Source organism: Oryctolagus cuniculus, chromosome 11, assembly GCF_964237555.1.
Source record: "Oryctolagus cuniculus chromosome 11, mOryCun1.1, whole genome shotgun sequence".
Classification (NCBI taxonomy): domain Eukaryota; kingdom Metazoa; phylum Chordata; class Mammalia; order Lagomorpha; family Leporidae; genus Oryctolagus; species Oryctolagus cuniculus.
In genome coordinates, this window is record NC_091442.1 from 59,126,896 (window position 1) to 59,152,531 (window position 25,636).

At 50.7% G+C, this 25,636-nt stretch overlaps 2 protein-coding genes and 2 long non-coding RNA genes across 17 annotated transcripts; 2 read left to right on the forward strand and 2 right to left on the reverse strand.

The window, feature by feature from the left end:
• Positions 1–3,171: 3,171 nt before the first annotated feature.
• CNPY2 (canopy FGF signaling regulator 2) lies at positions 3,172–6,979 on the reverse strand. Of its 2 annotated transcripts, none has more exons than XM_070052421.1 (6): positions 6,777–6,979; positions 6,064–6,176; positions 5,843–5,958; positions 3,938–4,141; positions 3,679–3,775; positions 3,172–3,332 (listed from the first exon to the last, which is right to left on the reverse strand). In XM_070052421.1, the coding sequence occupies exons 2-6, from the start codon at positions 6,149–6,151 to the stop codon at positions 3,289–3,291; spliced, it is 549 nt and encodes a 182-aa protein (XP_069908522.1). In that variant the 5' UTR covers positions 6,152–6,176; positions 6,777–6,979; the 3' UTR covers positions 3,172–3,288. The 2 variants fall into 2 exon arrangements, with proteins under 2 accessions (XP_069908522.1, XP_002711123.1); XM_002711077.5 differs by having other exon boundaries at positions 6,690–6,979.
• On the forward strand, positions 6,072–7,669 carry LOC138844366 (uncharacterized). Its single transcript, XR_011380104.1, has 2 exons — positions 6,072–6,398; positions 6,977–7,669. It is a non-coding gene; the product is annotated as an uncharacterized lncRNA (long non-coding RNA).
• On the reverse strand, positions 7,574–22,563 carry PAN2 (poly(A) specific ribonuclease subunit PAN2). 13 transcript variants are annotated; one of them, XM_070052391.1, is made up of 26 exons: positions 22,414–22,563; positions 21,414–21,809; positions 17,667–17,836; positions 17,434–17,554; positions 17,204–17,281; positions 16,580–16,847; positions 15,864–16,206; positions 15,577–15,673; positions 14,312–14,431; positions 13,976–14,095; positions 13,581–13,709; positions 13,244–13,455; positions 13,012–13,148; positions 12,771–12,877; positions 12,475–12,573; positions 12,281–12,354; positions 12,036–12,177; positions 11,590–11,733; positions 11,404–11,463; positions 11,089–11,179; positions 9,784–9,941; positions 9,543–9,686; positions 9,261–9,440; positions 9,052–9,145; positions 8,576–8,773; positions 7,574–8,226 (listed from the first exon to the last, which is right to left on the reverse strand). In XM_070052391.1, the coding sequence occupies exons 2-26, from the start codon at positions 21,693–21,695 to the stop codon at positions 8,192–8,194; spliced, it is 3,603 nt and encodes a 1,200-aa protein (XP_069908492.1). In that variant the 5' UTR covers positions 21,696–21,809; positions 22,414–22,563; the 3' UTR covers positions 7,574–8,191. The 13 variants fall into 13 exon arrangements, with proteins under 13 accessions (XP_069908492.1, XP_069908491.1, XP_069908488.1 ...); XM_070052390.1 differs by having other exon boundaries at positions 12,030–12,177; XM_070052387.1 differs by having other exon boundaries at positions 12,036–12,204.
• LOC103348297 (uncharacterized) lies at positions 12,050–15,479 on the forward strand. The gene is made up of 2 exons (XR_011380100.1): positions 12,050–12,241; positions 15,099–15,479. It is a non-coding gene; the product is annotated as an uncharacterized lncRNA (long non-coding RNA).
• Positions 22,564–25,636: the final 3,073 nt, after the last annotated feature.

Here is a 25,636-nt window from a genome sequence, read left to right on the forward strand (position 1 = left end):
CGTATCACTGTGGCGGACTCTCAAGCTGGAGAGTTCTTAATGGCTGTACCTTGACAAAGCAGTGAGTTTCATCACTAAGTTTATTACGGGGGCCAGGAAGGTTGTGGCACAACAGGTTAAGGCCCCAATTGTTAACACTTGCAACCCGTACTGGAGTGCTGTTCAAGTCCTGGCTGCTCTGTTTCCAATGCCGCTCCCTGCTAATGCACCTGGGAAGACAGCCCAATTACTTGGGCCCCTGCCCCCCTATTTGTGGGATACCCAAATGGAATTCTGGGCTCCTCGTTTTAGTCTAGCCCACCCCTGGATTTGAGGCCATTTGGAGAATAAACCAGCAGGTGAAAAATCTCTTTCTGTCATTGCCTTTCACGCAAACAAATCTTAATAGAAAATTTATTAAAACTTGTAATTTTTGTTTTTGGTAAAAGTCTCAAATCTCCTATAAGAATGTTTTTATACTTCTACAGTCGTATCACCCTGAATACTTCTGACAGACCTAGCCTTCTGGAAGAGAAAGGAATGTTTAGACATCCAGCAGGCAGTGGAAGAATCAGGTATACTCTCTGGAGTATGAAGAATGTGAATATTACTCATATGCATCACAGAAGGAAAAAATTTATAAGAGAAGGGTGTTTGGTGCAGTGGTTAAGATGCTACTTGGAACATCCACATCCAGTATCAGAATGCCTGGGTTTAAGTCCTGGTTTTGCTTCCAGTTCCAGCTTCTTTGAGTATCCTGGAAGGCAGCAGGTGATGGCTCAAATACTTGAACCCCTGCACCTACGTAAGAGACCTGGATTATTGGGTTCTGAGCTTCAGGATTTAGCCTGGCTCAGTCTCGGCTGTTGTGGGCATTTGGGAGTGCAAACCAGAAGATGGAAGAATGATCTCTGTGTCTCTCTGCCTTTTGAATAAACGAAAATAAACAAAAAATTTTAAAAGCTTCCTTAGAACTGGTTTGGGAAACTGATTCGACAGGACAGAGCATTGCTTTGGGCTGATGAGAGAAGATGGAATTAACACCAGGCTCTGAGTTCTGTGAACTAGCACCACAGAGCCTGTTCTGGGCTCATGTGTTAACGCTTTCAGAGGCCGTGGTCACCTCCTACACCTCCTTGGTCCCAAGGAAGGGTTTTCTCACCAGCAGGATAACGTGCAGGGAGTAGGAATTCCTGTAGATGACACTGTTAAATGAAGGAGGTACAAAGAGGCGGACACCTTGAAGGAAAAAAGAAGGGAGGCCAATAAATAAAACAAGAGCTTTCCCAGTTAAGGAAAAAGACTTTTATAGAACTGTACACATTATTATGTATCAAAAACAAAACAAAAACGTCTGATTAAATAGATGAGTTATAAGAGTCATTGTTTTCACTAGCAATAACATTTCATAGCGATGTGTGCTATAAGGAAGCTTTGTCGAATACCTAACAGATTTTTTTTTTCCAATTTACTTTTATTTACTTGAAAGGCAGAGACAGAGACAGATAAGCAGATAGACAGAGATTGATCTCCCATCTGCTGGTTCACTCCCCAAATGCCTACAACAGCTGTTGCTGGGTCGCGCCAAAGCTAGGAGCCCAAAACTTTATCTAAGTCTCCCATGTGGGTGGCAGGGGTCAAGTACCTGAGCCATCTCCGCTGCCTCCCAGGGTCACACTAGTAGGGAGCTGAAATGGCAGCACAGCCAGGACGTGAGACCAGGCACACGGATGTGGGACGCGGGCTCCAGCAGCATCTCGATCACTGCACCAAAAGCCCGCCCCGCTGAACTTTGATACTGCTGGCCAGGCCTAGCGCAGGGTACTAAGAACGATTTAAATCAGAAGCTACTCTGGCTGCACTAGATCAGACTGGCACTCGGGAAAGCAAGATCCTTGCAGATCCGGTTTTGTCACTGAACAGTAAGTCAGTAACCATGGCCTCCCTTGGCCTTGTTTCTCTGCCTGTAAAATGGGCAGACATGAGCCAGATGACCTCCAAGGTCCCTTTAGATTTTCTTTTTTTTTTTTTAATTTATTTATTTATTTATTTTTTTATTTTTTTGACAGGCAGAGTGGACAGTGAGAGAGAGAGACAGAGAGAAAGGTCTTCCTTTTTGCCGTTGGTTCACCCTCCAATGGCCGCCACGGCCAGCGCGCTGCGGCCAGCGCACCGCGCTGATCTGATGGCAGGAGCCAGGAGCCAGGTGCTTTTCCTGGTCTCCCATGGGGTGCAGGGCCCAAGCACTTGGGCCATCCTCCACTGCACTCCCTGGCCACAGCAGAGAGCTGGCCTGGAAGAGGGGCAACCGGGACAGAATCCAGCGCCCCGACTGGGACTATAACCCGGTGTGCCGGCGCCGCTAGGCGGAGGATTAGCCTAGTGAGCCGCGGCGCCGGCCAGGTCCCTTTAGATTTTAAAATGCTTTAAATAAAAAAATAAAATAAAAAAAATCCTTGTTCAAGTGTTCCCTCCTTAAGGCATTCCTGAGACAGAAGTGTTTCATTCTAAACCCTGAGACAGCTACACTTCAGAATCAGGGTGTTTAAGAAATTCCCCTCCACCCCCTGCAGGAAGAAAGGTACCCTTAGATTCTAATTCCTGAGCCTAGTGCAGAATCTCTAAACTTAACAGAGTCCAGACTGACAATGGCTTGTGACAGAGATGAGAAAGACCTGCTCTTCCTTGCTGCTGGCATCAAATCTTAAAGCTTATGCTCACATGCAAGGCCTTTCACGCAATAACATGGCTTCCCTCATCTCTCCCCTTACTTGTCAGCTGAGCTGGTCACATCCACTCTCCCCTTCCTGTCTCTGCTCTTGCTGGTCCCTCCATCTGCAAGGGCAGGGAAGGAACAAGAATGCATGAGCAGTATTTCCTCTAAGACCGAGCTCTGTTTTACGTGCTTTGTTGGCATGGGTACAAGGAGTTTATAGAATTCTATACTACCACCGGCGTAGAGGGTCCTCTCTTCTCCATAATTAGAATCTAAGCACACCGTTTCGGGTGGGCAGTGAATAAATGCTTACCTAGTTCATGAGTGGGGCGTAACCTCCGAAGGCAGAGTGAAAGGTTCAGAGCCCTCTTTCTGTTGCCCCAGTCCTCAAGCTCTCCCTTCCCTATCTGTAATCCCCGATGTTCAGGCCTAATGGAAAGGCTGACTCCGGGCATGCAAAGACAACACATCTGCACTTTTGGTTTCATATTTTTTTTCAGTTCATTTCGGTAAAAACATAATATAAAAGGCAATGCCACCGTCTTCCCCTCCTGGGGGTGATCCATCAAGTCAGTCTGGGCTGCTCCAATGGTTCATAGCTCATCGTGAGATATGTGCAGGGCATGGTCACACAGATCTGCAAACAGTACATAACGATTGGAAGGGAAACGCCACTTTCATTCTGACACACACCACTAACAAGGAAATACGGTAAGCCAAACTGACGCACACACCAACCACCATGCTTGAGAGCATATGCTTAGAAATGACAAAACATGCCCCTCTGCACCACCCCCGCCCCGCACCCTGCTTCTATCTCCAATCTGAAAGCAGACAGAGAATGGAGAGGAACACTCCTAGTCCCTAAGCCAAGGGGCAAAGGAAATGGAAACCAACTCTTGGGCTATTATCAGGTTTCCCAAGAGAAGGTAGCTAGGTTCCATAGGGCGGTGAGAACATGAGATAAATGGGTAGTAGCTTACCTGTTCGCTTACTACAAAGTTTGTCTTTAACATTGTCAGCCTCTCGGGAAAAGAATTCAATGAGTTCATCCTCATATTCTTCCACGATGCTCTCACACTGCCAACCCAAAGGAGAGACGAGTGATACAGGGCAGCAGGAAGAGGCCTCCTGCCTCTACCTCCAGAGACGAGGACAAGGACATTAACCCAACTTTCTACTTGAGCCGTCCAACAGCCCTCCCGATTTCCAAGAACGAGTTACCCCCGCGCCAGAGCTCACCGCAAACTTGAGGGTGCCGCTGATATCCGAGTCGATGCGGATGCCCTGCAGGTCCAGTTCGCTGGATTCTCCGTTGCGGCCCACCACGCGCACGTAGTTCTTGCGGTGGGTGGAAGGATCGATCTGTTCCCCATACTCCTTCATGCGGTCACACACTTCCTCAAGCAGCTCTGTGAGGTGGGCCTCGGAGCGGGCGTAAGGCACCTGGAAAAGTCCTCAGCCTTCGGTCACTATCTCCTATGTCTGCGCGTTAGTAATTTATATCCTTACTCTTCCTTCCAACTCTGGCTCAACTAACTTATTCTAAAAATCCTTCCCTAACTAACACAGTATGGCTATATTTGTATAGTTTCAAAGTACTTTTGAATATATGGTTTTATCTTTACTGCATGGCACAAATAAGACATGTAGCATTAACTCCAAATTATCAACTCTGATCAATGGTGTTCTTTTCCTTTGAATTCATTCTTATGACTGTAGGTGATCAATACTCATGTTTACCAACTTATTATAAAGAATATTACAAAGGCTTCAGATGAAGAGAGGCACAGAGCTTCCATGCCCTGAGCACCATCCTCCAGCCACCCAGAAGCTCTCTGAACCCTGTCCTTTTTGTTTTTTTTTATGGAGTCTTCATTATCTATGTGTGATTGATTAAATTTTTGACCATGGGTACCAACCCAACCTTCAGCACCTCTTATCACTCCTTGATAATTTATTTATTTTTTTTTAGTATTAGAATGAAACCAACATTTGTTTTCAGTAGGACAGCAATAGAGACGCAAAACAGGCTTTGAGGATGACAACTATTAAAACAATTCGGCCGGTGCTGCGGCTCACTAGGCTAATCCTCCGCCTGCGGCGTCGGCACCCGGGGTTCTAGTCCCGGTTGGGGTGCCGGTTCTGTCCCGGTTGCTCCTCTTCCAGTCCAGCTCTCTGCTGTGGCCAGGGAAGGCAGTGGAGAACGGCCCAAGTGCTTGGGCTCTGCACCCGCATGGGAGACCAGGAGGAAGCACCTGGCTCCTGGCTTCAGATCAGCGCAGTGCCCCAGCCGTAGCAGCCATTTCGGGGGTGAACCAACGGAAGGAAAACCTTTGTCCCTCTCTAACTCTGCCTGTCAAAAAAAAAAAAAAAAATTTCACAGGGGCCAGCAGTGTGGTATAGCATGTGAAGCCGCCGCCTGCAGGGCTGGCATCCCATATGGGAGCTGGTTCAAATCCTGGCTGGTCCACTTCTGATCCAGCTCTCTGCTGTGGCCTGAGCAAACAGTAGAAGATGGTTCAAGTGCTTGGGCCCCTGCACCTGCGTGGGAGACCCAGAGGAAGCTCCTGGCTTTGGATTGGCACAGCTCTGGCTGTTGCAACCAACTGGGGAGTGAACCAGCGGATGGAAGACACCTCTCTGTCTTTCTCTGCCTCTGTCTCTCTGTAACTCTGCCTTTCAAATAATGAGTAAATAAATCTTTTTTTAAAAAAAAGGTACATAAAAAAACCCAAAAGCTTCATAACCTTAATGTTTACATATTGCTCACTATGTACAGCTTTGTGTGTGTTACATTTTCAGCTGAAATCAATTTCCTAATTACAAGCATAAGACCTTTTATTCTTTTTGAATGAAAGTCTGTATGTATCCCAGTGCTAGGGAGGAAACAGGAGTTACACGAATTAAAGATGTATAAAGAAGAGGGCTGATCAGGGCTCCCAGTGACAAGTTCTGTACAGAAACAGAGTATTTAGGGGTTGGAGCCAGAAAGAAGGCACACAAGGGATAACCTCATGAGACAGAGCCCAATCTTCCAGGGACCTCTCTGAGTTAGTCTTCATTTCTGTAAAACCAAAGTCCGTCTTAATGAGCTGCGTTCTCATTCAAAGCCAGAGTGAACTCTCCGGGGGAACTAACAGTTACCTCCACCACCGACTGGCTGCCGTCTGGATTGATCCGGAAAGATCCCATCTGAATGGTCTTCTTGGGGTCCACCTGGGCAATCTCCCACTCGAGTTCATCCACCAGAGCCCTGCAAGCTGGGTAAGAGGGATTCGCATTCATTTCCCCCCAGGCCTTGGGTCTCGAGCCCTGCCCAGAGTCCACTCCCTCCCCCTTCTTATGTTCTGTGTGCTTTTCTTTACCTCCACAGTGTAGATCCTGGCTCCTCCGAGCCCAGGCAGTTCCCAGCAGGGCCCCAAGAAGCAGGGCCAGCCAACCCCAGCCTTTCATCTTTAACGTAATGGGGTTGCTCCACCTGAATTTGGGTGGGGGAAAAAAAAAAAAAACAAAACAGAGTAAGGAACCGACTCTACTTCCCCTGCACCCCCCACACTCCACCTCTCCATCCCAAGGCCTTCCAGAGCCTCCTGCCATTCTGACTGCTTTCCAGGAAATGGCTGGGACACAAAGAAGCTCCTCTGCGCCGGCGCTTGAGGGCTGACCCCTCCGGAGCGCAGGGCTTGGGGCTCAGGGGCAGGTGAGTCCCTAAGTGTTGGTACGTTACCATTAGCGGCCAAGGGTTCACAGGGCTATGTGGCAGCTACGGGACGGAGGCCGGTGACCGTGCGAGGGGCCTGCGGTCAGGCCAGGCGGCCGGCGAGCAGAGCGCTCAACAACCAGGGCCTGACAGGATCCTGCACAGAAGATGCCCGCATGCCCTCCGCCAGCCTCCAAGGGACTGCACGTGTGGACCAGCCCCCTTTCTGAGGGCTCCCCCATTGCTTTCGCTGCAGCCCGTCCCCAGCCCTTAGCGCCGCACGCGTCCCACCTCTGCTCCCAGGGCCGCCGCCGTGGCCCAGGCGCTGCAAAATCGCCGGACTCTCACTTTGGCCTCGGTGGCTCCCGAGCCTCGCACCTGGCTGAGGGGGGAGCGGGGCTGTCCGTGATCCTCCAGAGCGCGTCGGTGCTTTCTAGAAACGGGGTGCCCAGGCAGCCGCCTGACCCAGCTCCCTGCACCCTAACTGGGCGCCTAAGCGGGGCTCGGGTTGTGTGGCCGGGCGAGCCCCCACCACACAGCGACCCTAAACCCGCCCCTGCAAACTCTCGCGCGAACAGGCAACGTGGGAGCGGCACTGAAGTGGCGAGGACCCCGGTGGCTTGCAGAAGGACCCAGACTTGCGTGGCGAAGGGCTCCACGTGACTGGCCGCCGGCGGGTAGCAGAACAGGAGCGGCGCCAGGCGCGGACGGAGCCCGGCGTGTTACACGGGAGCAGTGAGGCGCGAGCGATGCATCGCTCTAGGTGGGCTAGGGCCTTCAGAACCCCGGGCTGCGGCTAGCCAGCCAGACGACCTCGCCTCGAAACTACATCTCCCAGAACGCACTGCAGCACCAGCTGACCCTTTCGGCAGCTGCTGGCGTCAGCAGATGCCCTGGGACTTGTAGTTTTGCGGCTTACGCAAACCATACCACGTGTCTTCACAGCAGTCTGACCCTAGGGTACTGGGCATCTACAGCAAACACCTAGTGTTGTCCAGGAAGGGAGTAATTTCACTTCTCCCGTATCCATAACTTTGGACCCCGAAGCTTTACCTTCATTCCCGGATGTGGATTTGAGCACAACTTTAGTTTTCTGAGTGTTAATAAGAAACCAAAAAATAATAATAGAGCTTCACAGAACCCCTACAAAAGCAGTTCTATAATGAGACAGGTGATTAGACAATATTTTCGTTTTTATTTTATAAAACATGCGGCTTAAAATAAATTTTTAAAAAATAACAAAACTTGAGACGGGAAAGAAGATGGAAGACAGATGCTTCTCAGCTGTCAGCAGGAATGGAGCCAGCAGCCAAGCTTTGTCCAGGAAACAAAGTCCCTTTTGGCAATGGTATTGGCAACTGTGGTTTTCTTGATTCCCCAAGCTGCAACATGATGATCCCTCCAGGCATCCCCTGAGCAATTGAAGACTTGAGCTAAATCTTGAGCTACTAAGTATATCCTCTTGTCACTGTCCAGTACTTCAGTCCCCAGCCAGCTAGGAGCTGAGAGTGTTGGTCCCAGAACCTTCTCCGCCTAGATACTAATCACCCCGGGTATTTATTAAGAATGCCAATTACTTTCCGTCTGGGTCTAGACTTTGTATCTGGCCTGCTGTTTTGCAAAGGATGAAGAAGGAATCCGGCTCCTAGAACCTTTGCATCGATTTTTCTGAGTTCCAGTTCTATTAATAGCACCATCTGTGGAGACTGAGCAGGTCCCGTTCTGGAAGTGGACCCACTTGGGAAGCCATCTCCCAGTTCTGGGGCTACAGAGCACTGAAGGGAGAGGGCAGGTCAGAGTGCCAGCACTGAGGAGAAGACCGCTGCGTCTGTCAGAGACAAAACCGAGAGCACGACTGTTAGGCGAGTGCAGAGAACACCTGGACGCCTCTCGTGAAGAAAATGGACGAGAAAACGGGCGTGGACCTTCCCCAAACATTTCAGAATTCAGCAAGAGGAGATTATAGGACTGATGCAGGGTTTCAATAATAAAAACAATTTCCCTGCCTGTTAGGAGGATTAAGTGCAATTGTAATTGCTAATCACTTTACAAAAAATAGGGTAAGATTGGTCTTGTTATCATCACTCATCAACATCGTTGTGGTGGTGGGTATAACCTCCATGTATGCAATCAAAACCTGTCCGAGCCAGTCTCCCTGTTCCCATTCCAGGCCTTACTCTTGGGACTTGTCTGGCCCTCTGGCTCAGGCACCTTCCAGTCCATCTTCCGGCCCTTCTCATAAAGGCCCTTGAGCACCTTGTGGAAGGATTCAGGCTCAGTGCCGTTCTTGCTTAGCTCCAGATACTTTCGATAGAGCTGAAGAGCTGTGCGGGCATCCTCAATACTGTCATGGGTCTCCCCTTGAATCTTCAGGTCTAGGGCGAGTAAAGGCAGAAGAGTTGGGGACCAGGCAAAGGGAGGTAGCGACATATCCCCCCGACTCCCACCCTATGACTCAAAGAAAACAATAAATTACCTATAAGGCAAAGAGTCAAACACCTTCCCTAGTGTAGAGGAGATACTGACGCTAATTGTAAAAATCCCTTGGTCAATCTCATCGCTAATTCAGGGCTGTCCCTACTCCCCTTTGACCTCCAGCAGTTTTCCTATTTCTAATGAGCACCTCCGCTGTCTACAAGATGGAGCAACTCACCCAGAAAGTACCATGCAAGGAATCGCAGGGAAATCATTCGTTTTCGGGGCATGTGGAACAGGTACACAGTGTCAAGTACTTGGTCCTTGGGCACCTGGCAGAAATAAAACAGTGGGAGAGTTAAAGATTCATTTCCCATTCTCCAAAAGCACAATGTATACCCTGGGGGCCCACCCTCAAAGGTGATTCCTAAGAGTCCCTGCCCGAACCATGAGGTTGATGACCCTGAAGTCCTTCTGCAGGCCATGGCCCACGAACTTGACGCCAATGTCAATGAGAAACCGAAGCTTCAAGTACGTGGACTTGAGGGTTGTGAGGTGCTTGGAGGATATCTTGGCGTCAAGGTCTCCCGGCTTTATCCCCGAGTACTGAGTCAAGTAATCCACGACCTGGGAATAGAGAAAGGAAGTGAGGCGCAGAGTCTCCTCCTGCCACTCTTCCCTGGGTTCTCAAGTACAGGGTCTGCCTCACTCGCACACCTACAGTAATACCTGCTCCTGGGTAGAGATGTAGTCATCAATGAAGGGGATACCCTCATTTGGTCCCTGGCCCCGAACACAGGTGATCCTTGCTACTGACATCTGGCTTGGTTTAATGGTGGACTTGGTGCCATCACTGCGTAACTCTGCTTCTTCCTATGTGAGGAGAGTTGATAAGGAAATCAGAAATGCTTGTAACTCCTAATGGCCTTACAGTTCCATGCCAGTGTTCTGTCTTTTTAGTCTTGGTTACCTCATTGAGGGTGACAAACTCAGCATCGAGGCCCACCAGATCCCCAACCTGTGGCATTTCATTCAGCATCAGTGGGATAAAGGTAGTATGTGTCTTCCGCTGCTTCCGTGCCAGTGAGGCTTCAGCCAGCAGGACACTAGCCTCAATAGGATTCTTGACTGGAAGGGAGAACACACAGGACAGGGGGCTGGGATAGGTATCAGAGGAGAAAAGCCCAAGGTGGCTAATGGGAGACTCTGGGTCTATGCTGTCGTCCCTCAATAATTAAGGCATGCAAGTATTAAGATCCTATCTGATGAACAGAGCAGGTTTAATCAGAAAATTACAAAGAAACAGTGGCAGGAGTTTGGTACGGTTGCTTGGAATGCCTGCATCCCATGTTGGAGTGCCTGGGTTCAGTCCCAGCTCTATTTCACTCCCAATTCCAGTGTCCTGCTGACGCTCACCCTGGAAGGTGGCAGGTGATGGCTCAAATGGTTAGGTCCCTGCTGCCTACGTGGAAGATGGGGATTGAGTTCCTGGATCAAGGGCAACTGGGCGGTAGACCTGAGGATGGGATGTCTGCCTCACAAAATAAGCTAATTTTTAAAAGAAATATACTGAGAACAGACAAGAAAGAACAAAGCTTTCATTTGAATCATAGCCTACAGAGAAAGTACAGTTTAAAGCTACCAAACAGAGACTTAATAAGGAACATATCTCCCAAAGGGGAGATCTTCATGTGATTATGAACATGGTTAGACTCAAACTTGAGACCTGAATCACTCTGATCAAACTTCCCACCCTCATCTCTTCCCCCACCCCACCCCCGGGATCGCCAGCTCTAAACACAAGGTCGAGGGTGAGTGTCGGGCCTAGCAGCTAGGCAGCCAGTTAGGATCCCTGCAACTTGTATCCAGCCATCTGGGTTTCAGCTTCCTGCCAATGCAGACCCCAGAAGACGGCAGTGATGGCACGGATCAAGTGGTTGGGCTCCTGTTACCCACGTGGGAGACCTAGATTGAGTTCCCAACTTCTGGCTTCAGCATGGCCCAGCCTCAGCCATTGTAGGCACTTTGGGAATGAATCCACAGAGGGGAGTTCTCCTCTCTGTTTATCTGTCTCTCTGCCTCTCAAATAAACGAATAAATAATGTTTTTAAACATAATTAAAATAAGTAAGCAGAAATCTTTTTAGTGTGCCCAGAAATATTAATGCTGATTACCAATCCAAAATACTGACACACTCTATCCCAAATCTCTTCCTAAAGTCCTATCTAAACTATCTAAACTGCCCATACCCTTGGGTCTACTCTTTGTTACTTACTGTTCAGGTTATATCTGGAATTGAGATTTCTTTTCACGTAATAAAGGATTGCAGGTACTTTCCAATTCATGTCAAACTGCACGGCTTCATGCTATAGAAGAAAAAAAGCACTTATGGCCTTTGCATACACCCCCTCTTCCTTTTCCCCAAGCCAGGCAGAAGCCAGGACCGGGGTGCTATTTTTAACTCTGATAATACTTTTCATTCCTGAGGATCCCTCCCTCTTGATTTTGCCTGGCTTTCTATAAGGCCCCAAGGATGAAGATGCTAGGAAAAGGGGAGAAGAAAGGTGGAGTGGAACGTGTGACAACTAACCTTATCGATGGGTTCGATGAGAAAGTCATTGAAGAGATACCACTGCTGGTGAGTAACACCCTGTGGAGACACAGGAAGATGGATGTCAGAGTGACGGCTGGACCCCTGTCTCAGACTCAGCGACAGACCTGGGACTCCACTGTGGCCATCCCCAGGAATGTCCCTGCCCTGTGCCACCTCACTCACCTCTTTGCGCTGGTGGTACGTCTCTCCAACTTTGATATGAGCCACCAGGCTGCCCCCTGTGCGTGAGTCCAGGATGTGTACCACAGTTGCCATCAGGTCATACACATAGACACCATGCTCCTCCTCTGCCCTGGCTGGGCCCCACTGTGAGGGGGGCACCCAGGCTGCTAAGCTAAGTTTAAGGATGGGGAAGGAAGGGGGGATGGGGACAGAGGACAGGGAGTTGGGGGTATAGGGAATGGGGGACCAGGGTGGGTTATTTCCATCCTAGCCCGTCTACGACTCCCAGGGCTGACCTGAGCTGGTCTGGAAGATCTTACAAGTTGTAAATCACAGGCCTCACTCCCTTACTAAGTTCCACCTTTCCCCAGCCAGCTTCACCTTCTGCCCCACCTCCTCTCCCGTATCCTCCCTGCCCCCATTCCCAGTTTTTCAACAACCTGCACCTCCTCCCCATCAGTCCAATTGCAAACATCCAGCCCTTTGTTCTTGGTCATCTTCATGCGAAGGGAGAAAGGAAGCCAGACATTCTTCAGCTCCTCCATGGAGGGACAGAGCAGCGCACCTTCGGGACTCCCCACTTCCTTCCTGTCAGCACAGAGGAATCGATGTGTCCTGCAGAGATCCAGCTGGTAACAAGAGGATCCGCCAGGTAACACCATCCTTTGACAGCTCCCAAGATGGTGCCTACCGGTCAGCCCGAGCAAACTCCTTGTTCTTGACGACTTCCCCACCGTGCTTCTTCATTGCCATCTTGAAGGCAACCTGAACACAGGGAGGAAAACTTCTGATTGTTTAGGAACGTAAGCACAAACAGAAGGCAGCCCTAGGGGGTGAACAGGAAAGGCATGCCTCGACAGGCCCGTTTTCAGCCCTGGTCCTGACCTCAGCCTGCGCTCTCCAGAAATCGGCCTCTTTGGAGCTGTTAACCTCACAATTGATGACAAGAATGTCTGGCAGATGACGGATGTTGCGGGTCTGAATCTGAGGATGAAACAAAGAAGGGGTAGCTGGGAATCTATGGGGAAAGAATCCTAGACAGTAAAGCCCGGGCCTGCATCCTAAGAACTAGGGTTCCTCCCACTCCCGATTAGACGCCTGGGTGGCAGTGCCAGCCCCAGATGAACCCATGGCCGAGTCCCCAGCATGGCAGGACTAGTCAGGTACAAGAGCCTGCTCACCGTGGGCTGGTACTTTTCACAGTTGTCGCACCAGGCCTGTGTGTTCTGCTCCAGGCAGATGCTTCGCTTCAGCACCTGAGCAAAGTCATAGTTCTTCCCGGTTTTATCTGAGAAGAAACTGGATGCTTCATCCCAGGCTCTCCTCTCAGCCCTGGTTAACCCCCCCACGCCCCCTCCTTGGTGTTCCAGGACATTCTGGGAAGCCTTCCCGACCCGGCTGCAGGGTTACCACTGTTTCTACCCTCAGGGTAGGAGAGCGTGAAGAGCAGAGTGGAGGAGGCTCGCACGGTCTCGCTGCCACAGCGGCAGAGGCTGCAGTTCTCCATCTCGCAGCTGAACAACTGCCCAATGACAGAGTCCCCCGATGAGCAAAAGCTGCTAAAAGTGGGGAAGGCGACAGAGGCACACTGAGGGAGCTGGAGACCCCCTGAGGCACACAGGGGCTTGTCACGGGAGTTACCACTATTCCTGACCTGATCCCATAGCTGCCTCCAGCACTGCGGTAAGCTTGGGGCACTTCCAGCTCCTGCATATCTTGATGCAGCTGGGTGAGAATGAAGCGATTCCACCTCTGAATGAGCCTGGCCAGGTTGCCCTTGCCGGAAGCCTCATCCGAGTCAGCCAGGATCAGACCAAGGGCTGAGGCCTCGGGAATGGTGCGGAATGCTCGAAGAAAATTACTGCCCTGCAAGTGTGTCGGAGGAAAGGAATCATTTTCTCTTTGGGGGTCATTTGCACTGCAGTGCCCCTGCCTGCTGTCCACCTCCCTTCTCCGTCCATTTTAAGTGTCCCAGGTCTCCAGGCACTGACCTGGCAAGGGTCGCCACGAGAGAGGTCCAGCATGTGGAAGAGGAATCCCAGCTCACAGGCCAGGCAGAACTCCTTCTGGCAAAGGTGGTTCTGGATGAGACAGCGAACAGGCTCCAGGAAGTAGAGCACCTGGAGGGGAGAGCAGGACTGGTGCAGGCAACCGGGACAGGGAAGACAAGGGATGCAGCGGTGAGGTGAGCTGATGGGGGATACAAGGCAGGGGCCACCCATGAGCACTGGTGCCCACAGAAGGGACCTCAGTTGTGAGGCAACAAGGAATGGCAGAGGCGACCACGGGAAGGTGGGCTTGGTTGAGGAGACCTGGAAAGAGTACAGTCGGGGCTGAGGAGCCACAGGCAATAAGCCCACCCAAGCATGGGAACACCAACCCTTACCTGGATCATGCAGTTACAGTAGGCATTGGGGATGTGCGGCTCTAGTCCAGCAAACAGGGTCTTGTTGTAATGCTTGAAGTCAAAGTCTTCCAGCCCCAGCTTGGAATATTTGATGGTCACCTGAGATGGAAGCAGTCTGAGCAGGGACAAGGAGATCCTGAGAGTGCCCCCCAAACCTCCCCAGTAGCCACAGCCTTGCCCAGATCCTCCCTCCTGGGCCCAGGTTGTAGGCGAAGGCCTCCTGACAGAGTCCTCCAACTCCTTCATGTACCATTTCCCTCCCAGGGCACCTTGCCCCACATCCCACAGGGCCCCTGCCATGCTGTCCCTTAGCACCTTGCGGTATTTCTTAGAGACCATGTGCAGATGTGGCTCCTCTTCCCGCCCTATCGGTGACTCGGGGACCTGGCTGAAGGTGTCAAATTCACTGTCCGACTCCTTGAGTCGGTAAGGAATCTAGAGTTTTAAAAAAAGAGTTATCTTTGTTGGATCTTCACCATCTTTGGCTTCTTCTTCACCTTTATCCCAATGCTGAAAGAGCCATCAAGTCCTAAACTATCTATTTTCATGGCATTCTCAGCATCTGCCTTTTTTTAATTTTAATTTTTTTTTCGAGAGGTAGAAAAAAAGCTAGACAGAGAGACTGCCATTCCAGGGGTTCACTCCCCAAATGCTCATAATGACCAGGACTAGGCCTCTAGGGAGCCAAAACCAGGAACTGAAGAACTCAGCCCAGGTCTCTCAGATGAATAGCAGAAGTTCAATTACTTGAGCAATCACTGCTGTCTCACGGGGTCTGCATTATCAGGAAGCCAGAATCAGGAGCCAGAGCCAGGAAGTGAAATCAGGTACTCTGATATGAGACGCAGGTGTCTTAACTGCTAGGCTAAACGCCCAACCCCCACTTCTTCCTTTTTATTCTCACTGCCATCCCTCTGCGTCATCGCAGCTGCACAGCTGTGACAGCTGCCACACGGGTCTCCCCTGTGTTCACTCTCTCTAGCTCACCACCACCAAACTAACCCTCCCAGAAGGCTGCTTTCGGTGTGTCACTACTACGCACTGGCGTGCCAGGCTCCCAACCTGGCCCTTTCTAACTTTATCTCTCTCTCAATTTCCCAAGGCCAAGTCTCCTGCAGCCAGGCTGGTGGACTCAGAGCCCCCTCAGAAGCGCCTCTTGCGTTTATGCCTCCGAGAGCTTTCCTAACGCTGCCCTCATCGTGCCTGTTCTGTATCACCATCTGCCTGCCCTACTGCACCTTTCTTGCTCAGCGGCCGCCTTCTTCATGGTGCCATCCTTGACTACTGTGGCATCTCTGGCACTGAATGCTTAGACATTCCTTTAGCATTCAGCAACAGCATGGAAGCAATTTCTGATACAGCAATGTCTCACCTTCACCAACCACACACTAAACTTCCTAAAAACAGGGACTGCATCTTTGAAGTCTCCAAATCCTCCCTAACACCTAATACAGCTCTGTCAATATTTCAGTGGTCCCCAAAAGCCTTTACGAACTGTTTAAAACCAAAAGACCAACAAAGACAAAAGCAGCAATGCCAGTGGACTGGGGAGGGGCCAGCTCCGTCCCCTCTGAACACACCTGATTACGTAGCCTGGTGCGGGGGTTGGGGGCATAGCCAATGAAGCCTACTTTCTTCATGGTGCGCAGAATCTCTGCATCCACGGGAGGTGCTCGCCTATAATGCAGTACAAGTCTAGGGCTTAAAGGGTCACAGTGTCCACCCATCCACTCCCAACCCCAAGGGTCCAGAAAGAATACGGAAGGTAAACAAAAACCAGGAAAGTAGTAAATAATGACAGGGCTAGCAGAGGACTCAGCTCAGTTCTTTCCCCCTCCCTCCTTTGGGCCCAGAGGTGAGGTACAACCTGGGGGCTGGAGCGGAGTTGGCAGCAGGCCAGTCAGAGAGAAGTGTGTCAGTGGTGAGTGGCACAGGGATGAGGGAAAGAGGCAGCAGGTCCTGGCTCCAGTCCAGAGGAGGTAGTGAGTCCACGAGACAGGGCAAAGCAAACTCAGTCTCACGGGAGTAGGGGTTGAAAGAAGGCTCAGGGGAGTCAGTCCAGAGGTGCACGCAGCCCTCAGAATCCCCAAAGGCCAGGGCCTGCTTGCTGGCTGACACATCAAATGTCATTAGCAGAGGACCCACAGGATTCACATGAAAGATATCTGCTGGGTTGGCCAGGCCGGTGGGTTCACAAAACTGGCACTGTCCTAGGAGGGAGGAAAAGCTCAGTGAGCCCTGCGATGTGAAAGGAGCCCTTCCTACCCAGGTGCCCTGATACCCAGGCCACAGGGACCCCGAGGCACGTCTAGAGGCAGCATGTCCTCTGACTCCTTCCCATAAGCCACAGGAGCCATTCTAAGAGTGACTCTCCTTACTCTATCTCTTTTTGTGGTGTTCCTCACAACCAAAAGGGGGGGAAAAATCAAAGCTCTTAACTCTGCCCAAACCCCAGTGAAACTGTGGGACCCTGGTGAGAGGTTACTTCTTTTCTCCACAAAGAGGTCTCTGGGAGAGCACTCCTCCTGGGGCCAACTTCCCCTTCACTCATGACCTCTGCCACCTGCTCTGATGTCTTCATACCCGACTGAGAGATGATGGCGAGCCGAGACGTATATGTGGGGATGAAGCGTAAGAAGGCGGGATCCACGTGGACCTGAAGCGGTGTAATCGCACGCATCATGCGCAGGTCGTACACCTTGAGGAAACGGTCGCAGGCCAGGCCAGTGAGGCGGCTGGAGAAGCCGCAGGCAGCCAGGAGGTTGCCGTGCACGTCAAAGTCTGACAGACTCCCTGAGAAAGCGTCGAACTCATGCTCCACCTTAAAAGTGCGGAGGTCTCGCAGGGAAATCTAAAGAAGAGACAGTCTGTTATCTGCCAACCCTGTTATCAGGAAGAGTTATCTGCCACCCGCCTGACGCTGTGAGGTCATGACCAGAAGAACTGGCGCTCTAGGATATGGACAGGTAGGATGCAGAAAAGGCAAACAGAAGCCAAGAGCAGGAGAACTCGTGTTCACCCTTCTGCCTCCGAGGCACTGAGTCACAACAGAAAACAAGAGGCTGCAAACAGGGTGATGTAACTGAGCAGGAAGTGACTTCACCCTTCTCATCCCCTGCCTCCAGGCCACCACTCCACGGGCAGAATGGAGGAGAAGCAGAAGCCCACCAGACGCCCAGGGAAACAGGGTACTGTGGGGGAGAGGACCTTGCCGGATGTGTGGCCACAGAAGAAGAAGCGATTTGTCTGTCTCATGACGGTGACTCCAGGTGTTTCGACTGCATACTGCAGAGGGAAGCAGGGAAAACCAGTGGGACAGATGATTTTTCCCAGAGAATGGGGTAACTGCGAGGTCACACCCACCAGCCCGAGCATACACTGGCCCTGGCCCAGCCCCATAACCTCAGACCCTGCGTGGGTCTTGCCTGCCCCTGTACCTTCTGAGTCTCCTGGACAGTGTTAAGATCGATCTCCAATATGTGGCTCTGCAGCCCACCAACAAGGAGAGTGCTGCTGTCGGTCAGCAGGAGGCTGTGCATATCCTCACTCTCATCCAGCCTGTGGGGGAACAGGAGAGGCTAAGGGACCAGGGCCTCCCAGGCTGCCAACCCCAAGCCTTCCCATCCTGTGCATTCCCTCTTTCCACGTCCAAAGCCACAAAGCCACTTACAGGTAATCAAATATAATGAGGCCCCCACGGGCCATATACTTGAGGTTGTTCTTGGTGAGAAAAAGAATACCATTCTCTAGGCTCTGGATCTGTCGAATGTCATCATTGCCATTGACTTGAAAGGATGAGTAGCGCTCCAAGGCTGGGCCAAAAAATGAAGTGGCATGGCCCTGTTGGGGAAGGAGACAACAGGTACAGCACAGTGCAGGGACAGGGCCACCCCAATACAGGTCAAGAAGTAGGCCTTGCTTAGCTTTTCTCCTTCCTTTCCTGGCCTTTCTAGCTAGTAGCAACTGGGGCATAAGGCCAGGGACCAGACATCTTAGCAATAAAGAAACCGATAAAACTGTCTCATATAAAAAGAAAAAAAAAATACTGTCTCACATTTGGTTAATGTATTACAAAGTACATTTGTAAATCCTTCATTTTATCCTTATAGTGACTCTGTGAATAGGTAATGCCTCAGTTGCTTTGGACGGTGTTCAGAAAGTCAGGAGGGGCCAATGTTGTAGCGAAACAGGTTAAAGCCCCAGCATGCAGTGCCAGCATCCCATATGGGCACCACTTTGAATCCCGGCAGCTCCATTTCGGATCCAGCTCCCTGCTAATGTGCCTGGAAAACCAGTGGAGGATGGTCCAGGTTCTTGGGCCCCCGCACCCACGTGGAAGACCCACAAGCAGCTCCTGGCTCCTAGCTCCTAGCTTCAGATCAGCTCAGCGCCAGCCGTTGCGACCATTTGGGGAGTGAACCAGTAGATGGAAGACTCTGTCTGTCTACCTCTTTGTATAACTGTCTTTCAAAATAAATAAAATAAATCTTTAAAAAAAAAAAGTGAGGAATATGGTCCCATCTCCCAGTGTCGGGCTGGCTTCCTCATGCTCCACAGTCCTAGTCCCTGCCAGCCAGCTGGGAAAGGGGTACTATGAGTCACAGGCTGGAACACAGAGCATGTGAAACCCATTCCCCCTTTGACTCCTATGAGGTCACTTGCTCCTGGTTTCCCTCCTGACTCTTAGTTCATATCTTGTCCTTCCGTGCTCCCTTCCCTTCTGACCACTCTTGAAACACGGCTGTCCCCAGCCCACTATCTTCTCATGCTACTTGTCTTCCACTGCCAAGGTTTCAGTGAAACATGTTAAGGGCAATGAAGCCTTATTTCCTTCCCTAGCTCAGCTTCAGACTTAGAGGATCCAAATGCCTACTAAACATCATCTCCCCTTGGACAGCCCGGAGAACCTCAAATTCATTACATTCTTAATGACATTCACCACTTGGATCCCATTTTAATTCTTCGTACTATATTCTCTATGTTACCTGATCCACTCAGTTGACTAAGTCATAGAATAGTCAAGTCCGGTTTATTTCACTTTCTAAATATTTCCCAAGTCCGTTCTTATGTACCCATCTTAGCAGTGCATCCTTCAGGCCTTCATTCCTGCTGTTTATGTTTTTCTTTTTTTTGGAGGGGAGGCAGAGTGACACAGAAGGAGAGACAAAGACGTCTTCCATCCGCTGGTTCACTCCATAAATGCCTGTAACAGGCAGGGCTTGGCCAGGCTGAGCCCAGGAGCCAGGAACTCCAGGTCTCTCTCATGGGTGGCAAGGAATCAAGTACTTCAGCTGTCACTCATTGTTCTCCCAGGGTGGACATTAGCAGGAAGCTGGATGGGAAGCAGAGGTGGGACTGGATCCCAGGCACTCTGATATGGGATGTGGGAATCCCAAGTGACAGCTTAGTCTGCTGGGACACAATGCCCACCCCCTTTGTCACATTTTATGTGAGCTGCTACAGTAGTCTGCTCCATCTTCTTTAAGCCAAACTATATGCTGCTACTTCAGCATTCCACCTAGAGGCAAGCCACACCTTGTCATTCCAGATAGAAATCCGGGATGATCAAATCTAAACTCTTTCAACACAGCATATGAAGCTCCCTAGAAGGTTCTTTCTCCAAATATCTGCATGGTTCCTTCTCTTCCTTCTAGAAAACATAGAATGGTCATCCTAGCCTGGATCCAGGTCTCTCTACTCAAGGGTGACTCTATCAGACATCTTCTGATCTAAAATAGTACCATCTCCCACCCCTCACTGTCTCACCTCCCTAACTACACTGTAATTTTTTTTTAGTACAAACCAACATCTGAGAATATTGTATTTTTTTAATTTGTTTACTGCTCATTCCAAACTTAAAACCTTATAGCAGGGTTTGGCACCAAGCAGGTAGCTCAAAAAGCAGTCAGGTATCACTTCCTGAAGTAAAGTGAAGGAAGGCCCTCTCTGACCCTGCAGTAACTATTTTCACACTGGCATTTAGCACCATGGAATTATCTGTTTAAATCTTTTCTTCTTCAGTGTCCCATAAAGTCCTCAAGGGAAAGGATTCTGTTTTACTCAGCTTTCTTCTCTGCCTAGATACTGCCTACTAAACGGAATAAGTCACAAAGAAAAAAATCCATCCCTTCTAATGGAAAAACAATTCATGTCCTGTAAAAGGTAAATTAGGGGCCAGTGCTATGGCATAGCAGGTAAAGCCGCTGCCTACAGTGCCAGCATCCCATAAGGTAAATTAGTAAACAATGGGCAGCACATTATTATTATTATTTTAAGATTTATTTATTTACTTGAGAGGCATAGTTACAGATAGAAAGAGGGAGAGACAGAGAGAAAGGTCTCCGATCCACTGGTTCACTCCCCAAATAGCCGCAATGGCCAGAGCTGGGTGGATCCAAAGCCAGAAGCCGGGAGCTTCTTCCTGGTCTCCCACTTGGGTGCAGGGGTCCAAGGGCTTAGGCCATCTTCTACTGCTTTTCTAGGCCATTAACAGGGAGCTGGATTGGAAGTGGAGCAGGTGGGACTCAAACCAGCACCTATACGGGATGCTGGCACTGCAGGCTTAACCTACTACACCACAGCGCCGGCCCCAAAGCATATTATTTCTTACAAAATCTATGGCTCCATAATATATTGGCAATATGGAAACATATTTTTAAAAATTGCATTGATGGGCTGGCGCTGTGGCACAGCAGGTTAAGCCATGGCCTGAAGCACCCACATCCCATATGGGTGTCAGTTCCAGTCCCAGCTGCTCCACTTCTGATCCAGCTCCCTGCTAGGTGCCTGGGAAAGCAGTGGAAGATGGACCAAGTCCTTGGGCCCCTGCAACCTCATGGGAGACCTGAATGAAGCTCCTGGCTTTGGCCTGGCCCAGCCCTAGTCTTTGTGGCCATTTGGGGAGTGAACCAGCAGATGGAAAAATCTCTGTCTGTTTCTCCTTTTCTCTCTGTAACTCTGCCTTTCAAACAAATAAATCTTTTTTTTTTTTTTAAATCACATTGATAACTTCTCTGAGATTAAATCAACCTGAGAAGACAAAACAATTCCTTGTAAGGTATACAGACACATTCGCTAAACATTCTATAATTATAAACATGGAAAACAGAGAAAGCCATTAGAGATTAGGTTTAGGTGGCTATAGTCTAACTGATGGGTAATTATCAAGATTAATCAAAACAAGAAGGGCAAACAGGCTAAAGTAGGATGCCTCCTGAGAACGAATATCTGTGTAACTCATCCCTGGATCCTAGGCCCCCCGTTCTGCCTCCACCCTCTGGTCTGGATTTAGAGCCCCAGCTAACTCACTCATCATTTCCACTCAGTTCTAACTCTGGGCAAAGCAGCTCTCCTTGGGCAGAGACCAGAGACTGCCAGCAGCTCCTTTCACTCCCCCACAAAGGGATACAGTTCTTACCCCGTGGCTCCCCACCCACAGCATCTCCTCGTGCAAGTCAAAGTGAGAGACGGAGACAGGCACGCCCACTTCAGCCACCACGCTGTGCAGCTCAGAGTAGACGCCTTCCATTATGTGCACCGACTCCTGGACGGGAAGAGCCTCCAGGGCTACTCCCTCCGGGTCCAGCTCCACATTCTGTAGCAGACTCGGGTTCAGGTGGGCATCCAGGACAGGGTCCAGGGTGGAATGCATAGCCGGAGCATACTCTGCCAATCCAGGGTCCAGACCCTCAAAGTTCATGATGCAGGCAGCTGATCAGACCTGTGTCGCACCCTCCCTTGCCACAGTCCCTTTAGATGCCGGGCCCAGCCTTCAGCCAGACAGCACCAGAGGGCCTAGACTGAACATCCTGGCCTGCAAAGGGAAAGAGGTTAACTGAGTCACGGGTAGGCCTGGGTACTGGTCCTAGGTTATGCGGGCAGGGGTGCCGCGAGGCTGGCGGAAGGGATGAGATGGCAGGGAGAGGACGAAGCAGGCAGGCAGGGGTGGGGAGGTGGGAACACTTATCCTTATTCTCCTCTGGGCCCTCTCTTCTCACCGCCCTGCTGTCCGACCTCATCCTTGCTTTCCCTCCCTCCTCCCTCAGACCCGCTCATTCGGGAGACTTCAACCCTGGGACAGGTGAAGGCAGCGGGAACCATAGCGGGTAGAGCTAGGTTGAGGGGTCCAAGGAGCTTTTCCCCCAGAACTGGCTTTGAGTGGTGAGGGGAACTAGAGATGTCAGTTTCCCAGAATCCTAAGCAATAGTTACCCAGGATTCTTTGGGGAAAACAAGAATGGCCACTTATGCACGAGTAGGGTGGGGGTAGGGGAGGGTGATGGAAACGGATAGCTACCCAGAATTCTCTGGGGGAACCTGAGAAATCGGTTACCCAGAATTCTCCCCCGGCGGCGGGGAGGAGATTAGGGCAAGGGTCAGATGTGTTCCTGGGATGCCTACGGGGGAATGGGTCATTACCAAGATTTCTCCATGGCGGATATTTTGGAGCGCGTGGAATTAAAACGAGTAGTACGAGAGCAAGCGCCGTCAGCTACGTGGGAAATTCCAATTTCCCTAGTTCTCCCCCGCGCCTCCAGCTCAACCGAACTTTACGGCGGGAAGAAGGGCGGGTTCATAGTTGCCGCTGCCAATCAGGAAGGGCTTGGGACATGTCGAAGCCAATCGGAAGGAGCCAGGTACTGACGGCCCCGGAGAACGTGTGTGACGCAAGAGCGAGGCGAAACGGAGTTACGGTGTGCCGATGGGGACAAGTGGAGGCGGGCCCGGCGTTTCCGTGGTGTGAAAAGTAGTTTCTTGCTTAACCCTATTTGAATGAAATTAGCCCTAGACTTAGAAGCCGAGCCTTTATGCTCTCTGTAACTTTAGAAAGTCAGACTGAGGGGCGCCCAAGGCAGGGTGCTGGCCGGCGATTCCTGGGTATTCCCGGCGTGGCTTGGTCCACCCCCTCTCCAAGCGGCGCTCCTGTGAGCCACCCCGCCACTTCTGACCCTGCTGCCCCCGAAACTCGCTGGTATTTCCTATCATGTGTAGATATGGGTGAGAAAAAAGGAAGCAGGAGCCACACTCCTGACATGGCCCAAAAGCATCCATCTAAAATTCCCATCGGTGACTGCTTGCTCCCCAGAGGCCCCGTAATATTCCCAGTGAATAGGGCTCCCCAGCTGACAAATTCCCCTAGCTGGTGCAGTAGTCCCTCAGAGGGAAGGGGGCACAGCCAACGGGGACGTTTGCCTTCCGAACACGCATAGGATTTACCAACAGAAAACGCTGAGGGATTCTCGGGGCCAGTGAGCTTGAAAGACTCCAGGTTGGGAGATGTCTCTGGGCACTTTTTACTGTTTCTAAAGGCCATGGAGAGGGACTCAGTGGAAGACACGCTTTGTGGAGGATGCAGGTTTAAAATATTTGGACCGGGGGCCCACGCTGTGGCGAAGCGGGTTAACGCCCTGGCCTGAAGCGCCAGCATCCCATATGGGCGCCGGTTCTAGTCCCGGCTGCGCCTCTTCCGATCCAGCTCTCTGGTATGGCCTGGGAAAGCATTAAGAAGATGGACCAAGGCCTTGGGCCCCTGCACCCGCGTGGGAGACCCTGAAGAAGCTCCAGGCTTCAGATCAGCGCCGAGTGGACCAGCGAATGGAAGACTCTCTCTTCCGTCTCTTTCTCTGTATAACTCTTTCAAATAAATAAATCTTTTTGAAAAAAAATAAAGTATTTAGACCTTCATAAAAAGACCCAAGAATTTAAACTTCTCTAGGACTCAAAGGGGTTCCAGACCAAGAGGAAAATACCCGAACTCAGAGGTCTCTCAAACTCATCTGACACAGGTGCTTAGATGTCAAAATCCTATAAGGAGTGGGAATTTGGCTTAGTGGTTAAGATTTTAAAAATACTTATTTATTTATTTGACAGGCAGAATCACAGAGGAGAGGTATAGGCAGGGACAGAAGTCTTCCATCTGCTGGTTCACTCTCCAAATGGCCACAAAGACCAGGGCTGGGCTGGACCCAAGCAGGAGCCAGGAGCTTCATCCAGGTCTCCCACAAAGGTGCAGGGGCACCAGCACTCAGGCCATCTTCTGTTAGCAGGGAACAGGATCAGAAGTGGAGCAGCCAGGGATCAAACTGGGGCCCTTCTGGGATGCTGGCACTGCAGGCAGCGGCTTAACCCGCTGTGCCAAAGCACAGGTCCCAGATGCTCGCATTCTATATCAAAATGGTTGGGTTCAGGCCGGTGCCGCGGCTCAATAGGCCAATCCTCCGCCTGCGGCACTGGCACACTGGGTTCTAGTCCCAGTTGGGGCACCAGATTCTGTCCCAGTTACTCCTCTTCCAGTCCAGCTCTCTGCTATGGCCCAGGAGTGCAGTGGAGGATGGCCCAAGTCCTTGGGCCTAGCACCCGCATGGGAGACCAGGAGAAGCACCTGGCTCCTGGCTTTGGATCAGTGCAGTGCGCCGGCCGCAGCGGCCATTGAGGGGTGAACCAACAGCAAAGGAAGACCTTTCTCTCTGTCCCTCTCTCTCACTGTCCACTCTGCCTGTAAAAAAAAAAAAAAAAAAAAAAAGGTTGGGTTCAACACATGGCTTCACTTCACTCCTGACTCCAACTTTGTGCTAATACAGACCCTGGGAGGCAACAGAGATGATCCAAATTATTGGGTTCCTGCCACCCAAGACCTGGATTGAGTTCCAGCCTCCCAGCTTTTCCCCCAAGTAAGGGTCATTGGGCATTTGGAGGAGTGAATCAGCAGAGATGGGAGCTCTTCTCTCTCTCTCAAAAAAAGGGGCTAGCGTTGTGGTGCAGTGGGTTAATGCCCTGGCCTGGAGTGCTGGCATCACAAGTGGGCGCTGGTTCGAGACCCGGCTGCTCCACATCCTATCCAGCTCTCTGCTATGGCCTGGGAAAGCAGTGGAAGATGGATCAAGTGCTTGGGCCCCTGCACCTGTGTGGGAGACCCGGAGGAAGCTCTTGGCTCCTGGCTTTGGATCGGGCAGCTCTGGCCATTGTGGCCATCTGGGGAGTAAACCATTGGATGGAAGACCTCTCTCTCTCTGCCTCTCCTCTCTCTGTGTAACTCTTTCAAATAAATGAAGAGATCTAGAAGACAGAAATCTCTAGCCTGAGGTCTCAAATTGAGAAAGACTCCATACAGGCTGAGATACTTGGACATTATTTAAAACCATAAGGCAAAGATGCTCCTGTGTCTCCTCACAGCATCCACGGTAACTCAGTGATTCATGCAGGCTTGAGGGCGGGCCTTGGTGCAGTGCACTGCTAAAGACGCCACAGCCCATTTCAGAGTGCCTGGGTTCAGATTTCAGCTCTACTTCCAATTCCAACTTCCTGCTAAAGTACACCCTAGCAAACAGGGGTGATGGCTCAAGCACTTGGGTCCCTACCACCCATGTGGGAAACCTGAACTGAATTCCTGGATGCTGGCTTTGGGCTGGTTCAGCCCCAACTGTTGTGGGCATTTGAGGAATGAACCAGAGGATAGAAGCTGTCTTTCAAATGAATAAGTTAAATAAATCAAATACATACATACATATATATGTTTATACACACACACACACGTAGGATCAGGCTGAAGGTGGATTGTTTGCACCGGAATTCTAGCCACTTGGTAGCTCTCCAGAAAACTGCCCACCTGGAGCTCCCTCTCTTCATCTGTAACATGGGGATA

Coding starts and splice junctions, on each gene's coding strand:
- CNPY2 (XM_070052421.1), bottom strand. CDS start 6,151: ATGAAAGGCTGGGGTTGGCTGGCCCTGCTTCTTGGGGCCCTGCTGGGA. Junction 4,142..5,842: donor GCAGCCAGTCGGTGGTGGAG/GTAACTGTTAGT, acceptor GGACTTTTCCAG/GTGCCTTACGCCCGCTCCGA. Junction 3,776..3,937: donor GCGGCACCCTCAAGTTTGCG/GTGAGCTCTGGC, acceptor TTGGGTTGGCAG/TGTGAGAGCATCGTGGAAGA.
- PAN2 (XM_008256657.4), bottom strand. CDS start 21,695: ATGAACTTTGAGGGTCTGGACCCTGGATTGGCAGAGTATGCTCCGGCT. Junction 16,207..16,579: donor CGCCATCATCTCTCAGTCGG/GTATGAAGACAT, acceptor CCTCCCTCCTAG/GACAGTGCCAGTTTTGTGAA. Junction 12,574..12,770: donor GTGAAAAGTACCAGCCCACG/GTGAGCAGGCTC, acceptor TTTCATCCTCAG/ATTCAGACCCGCAACATCCG.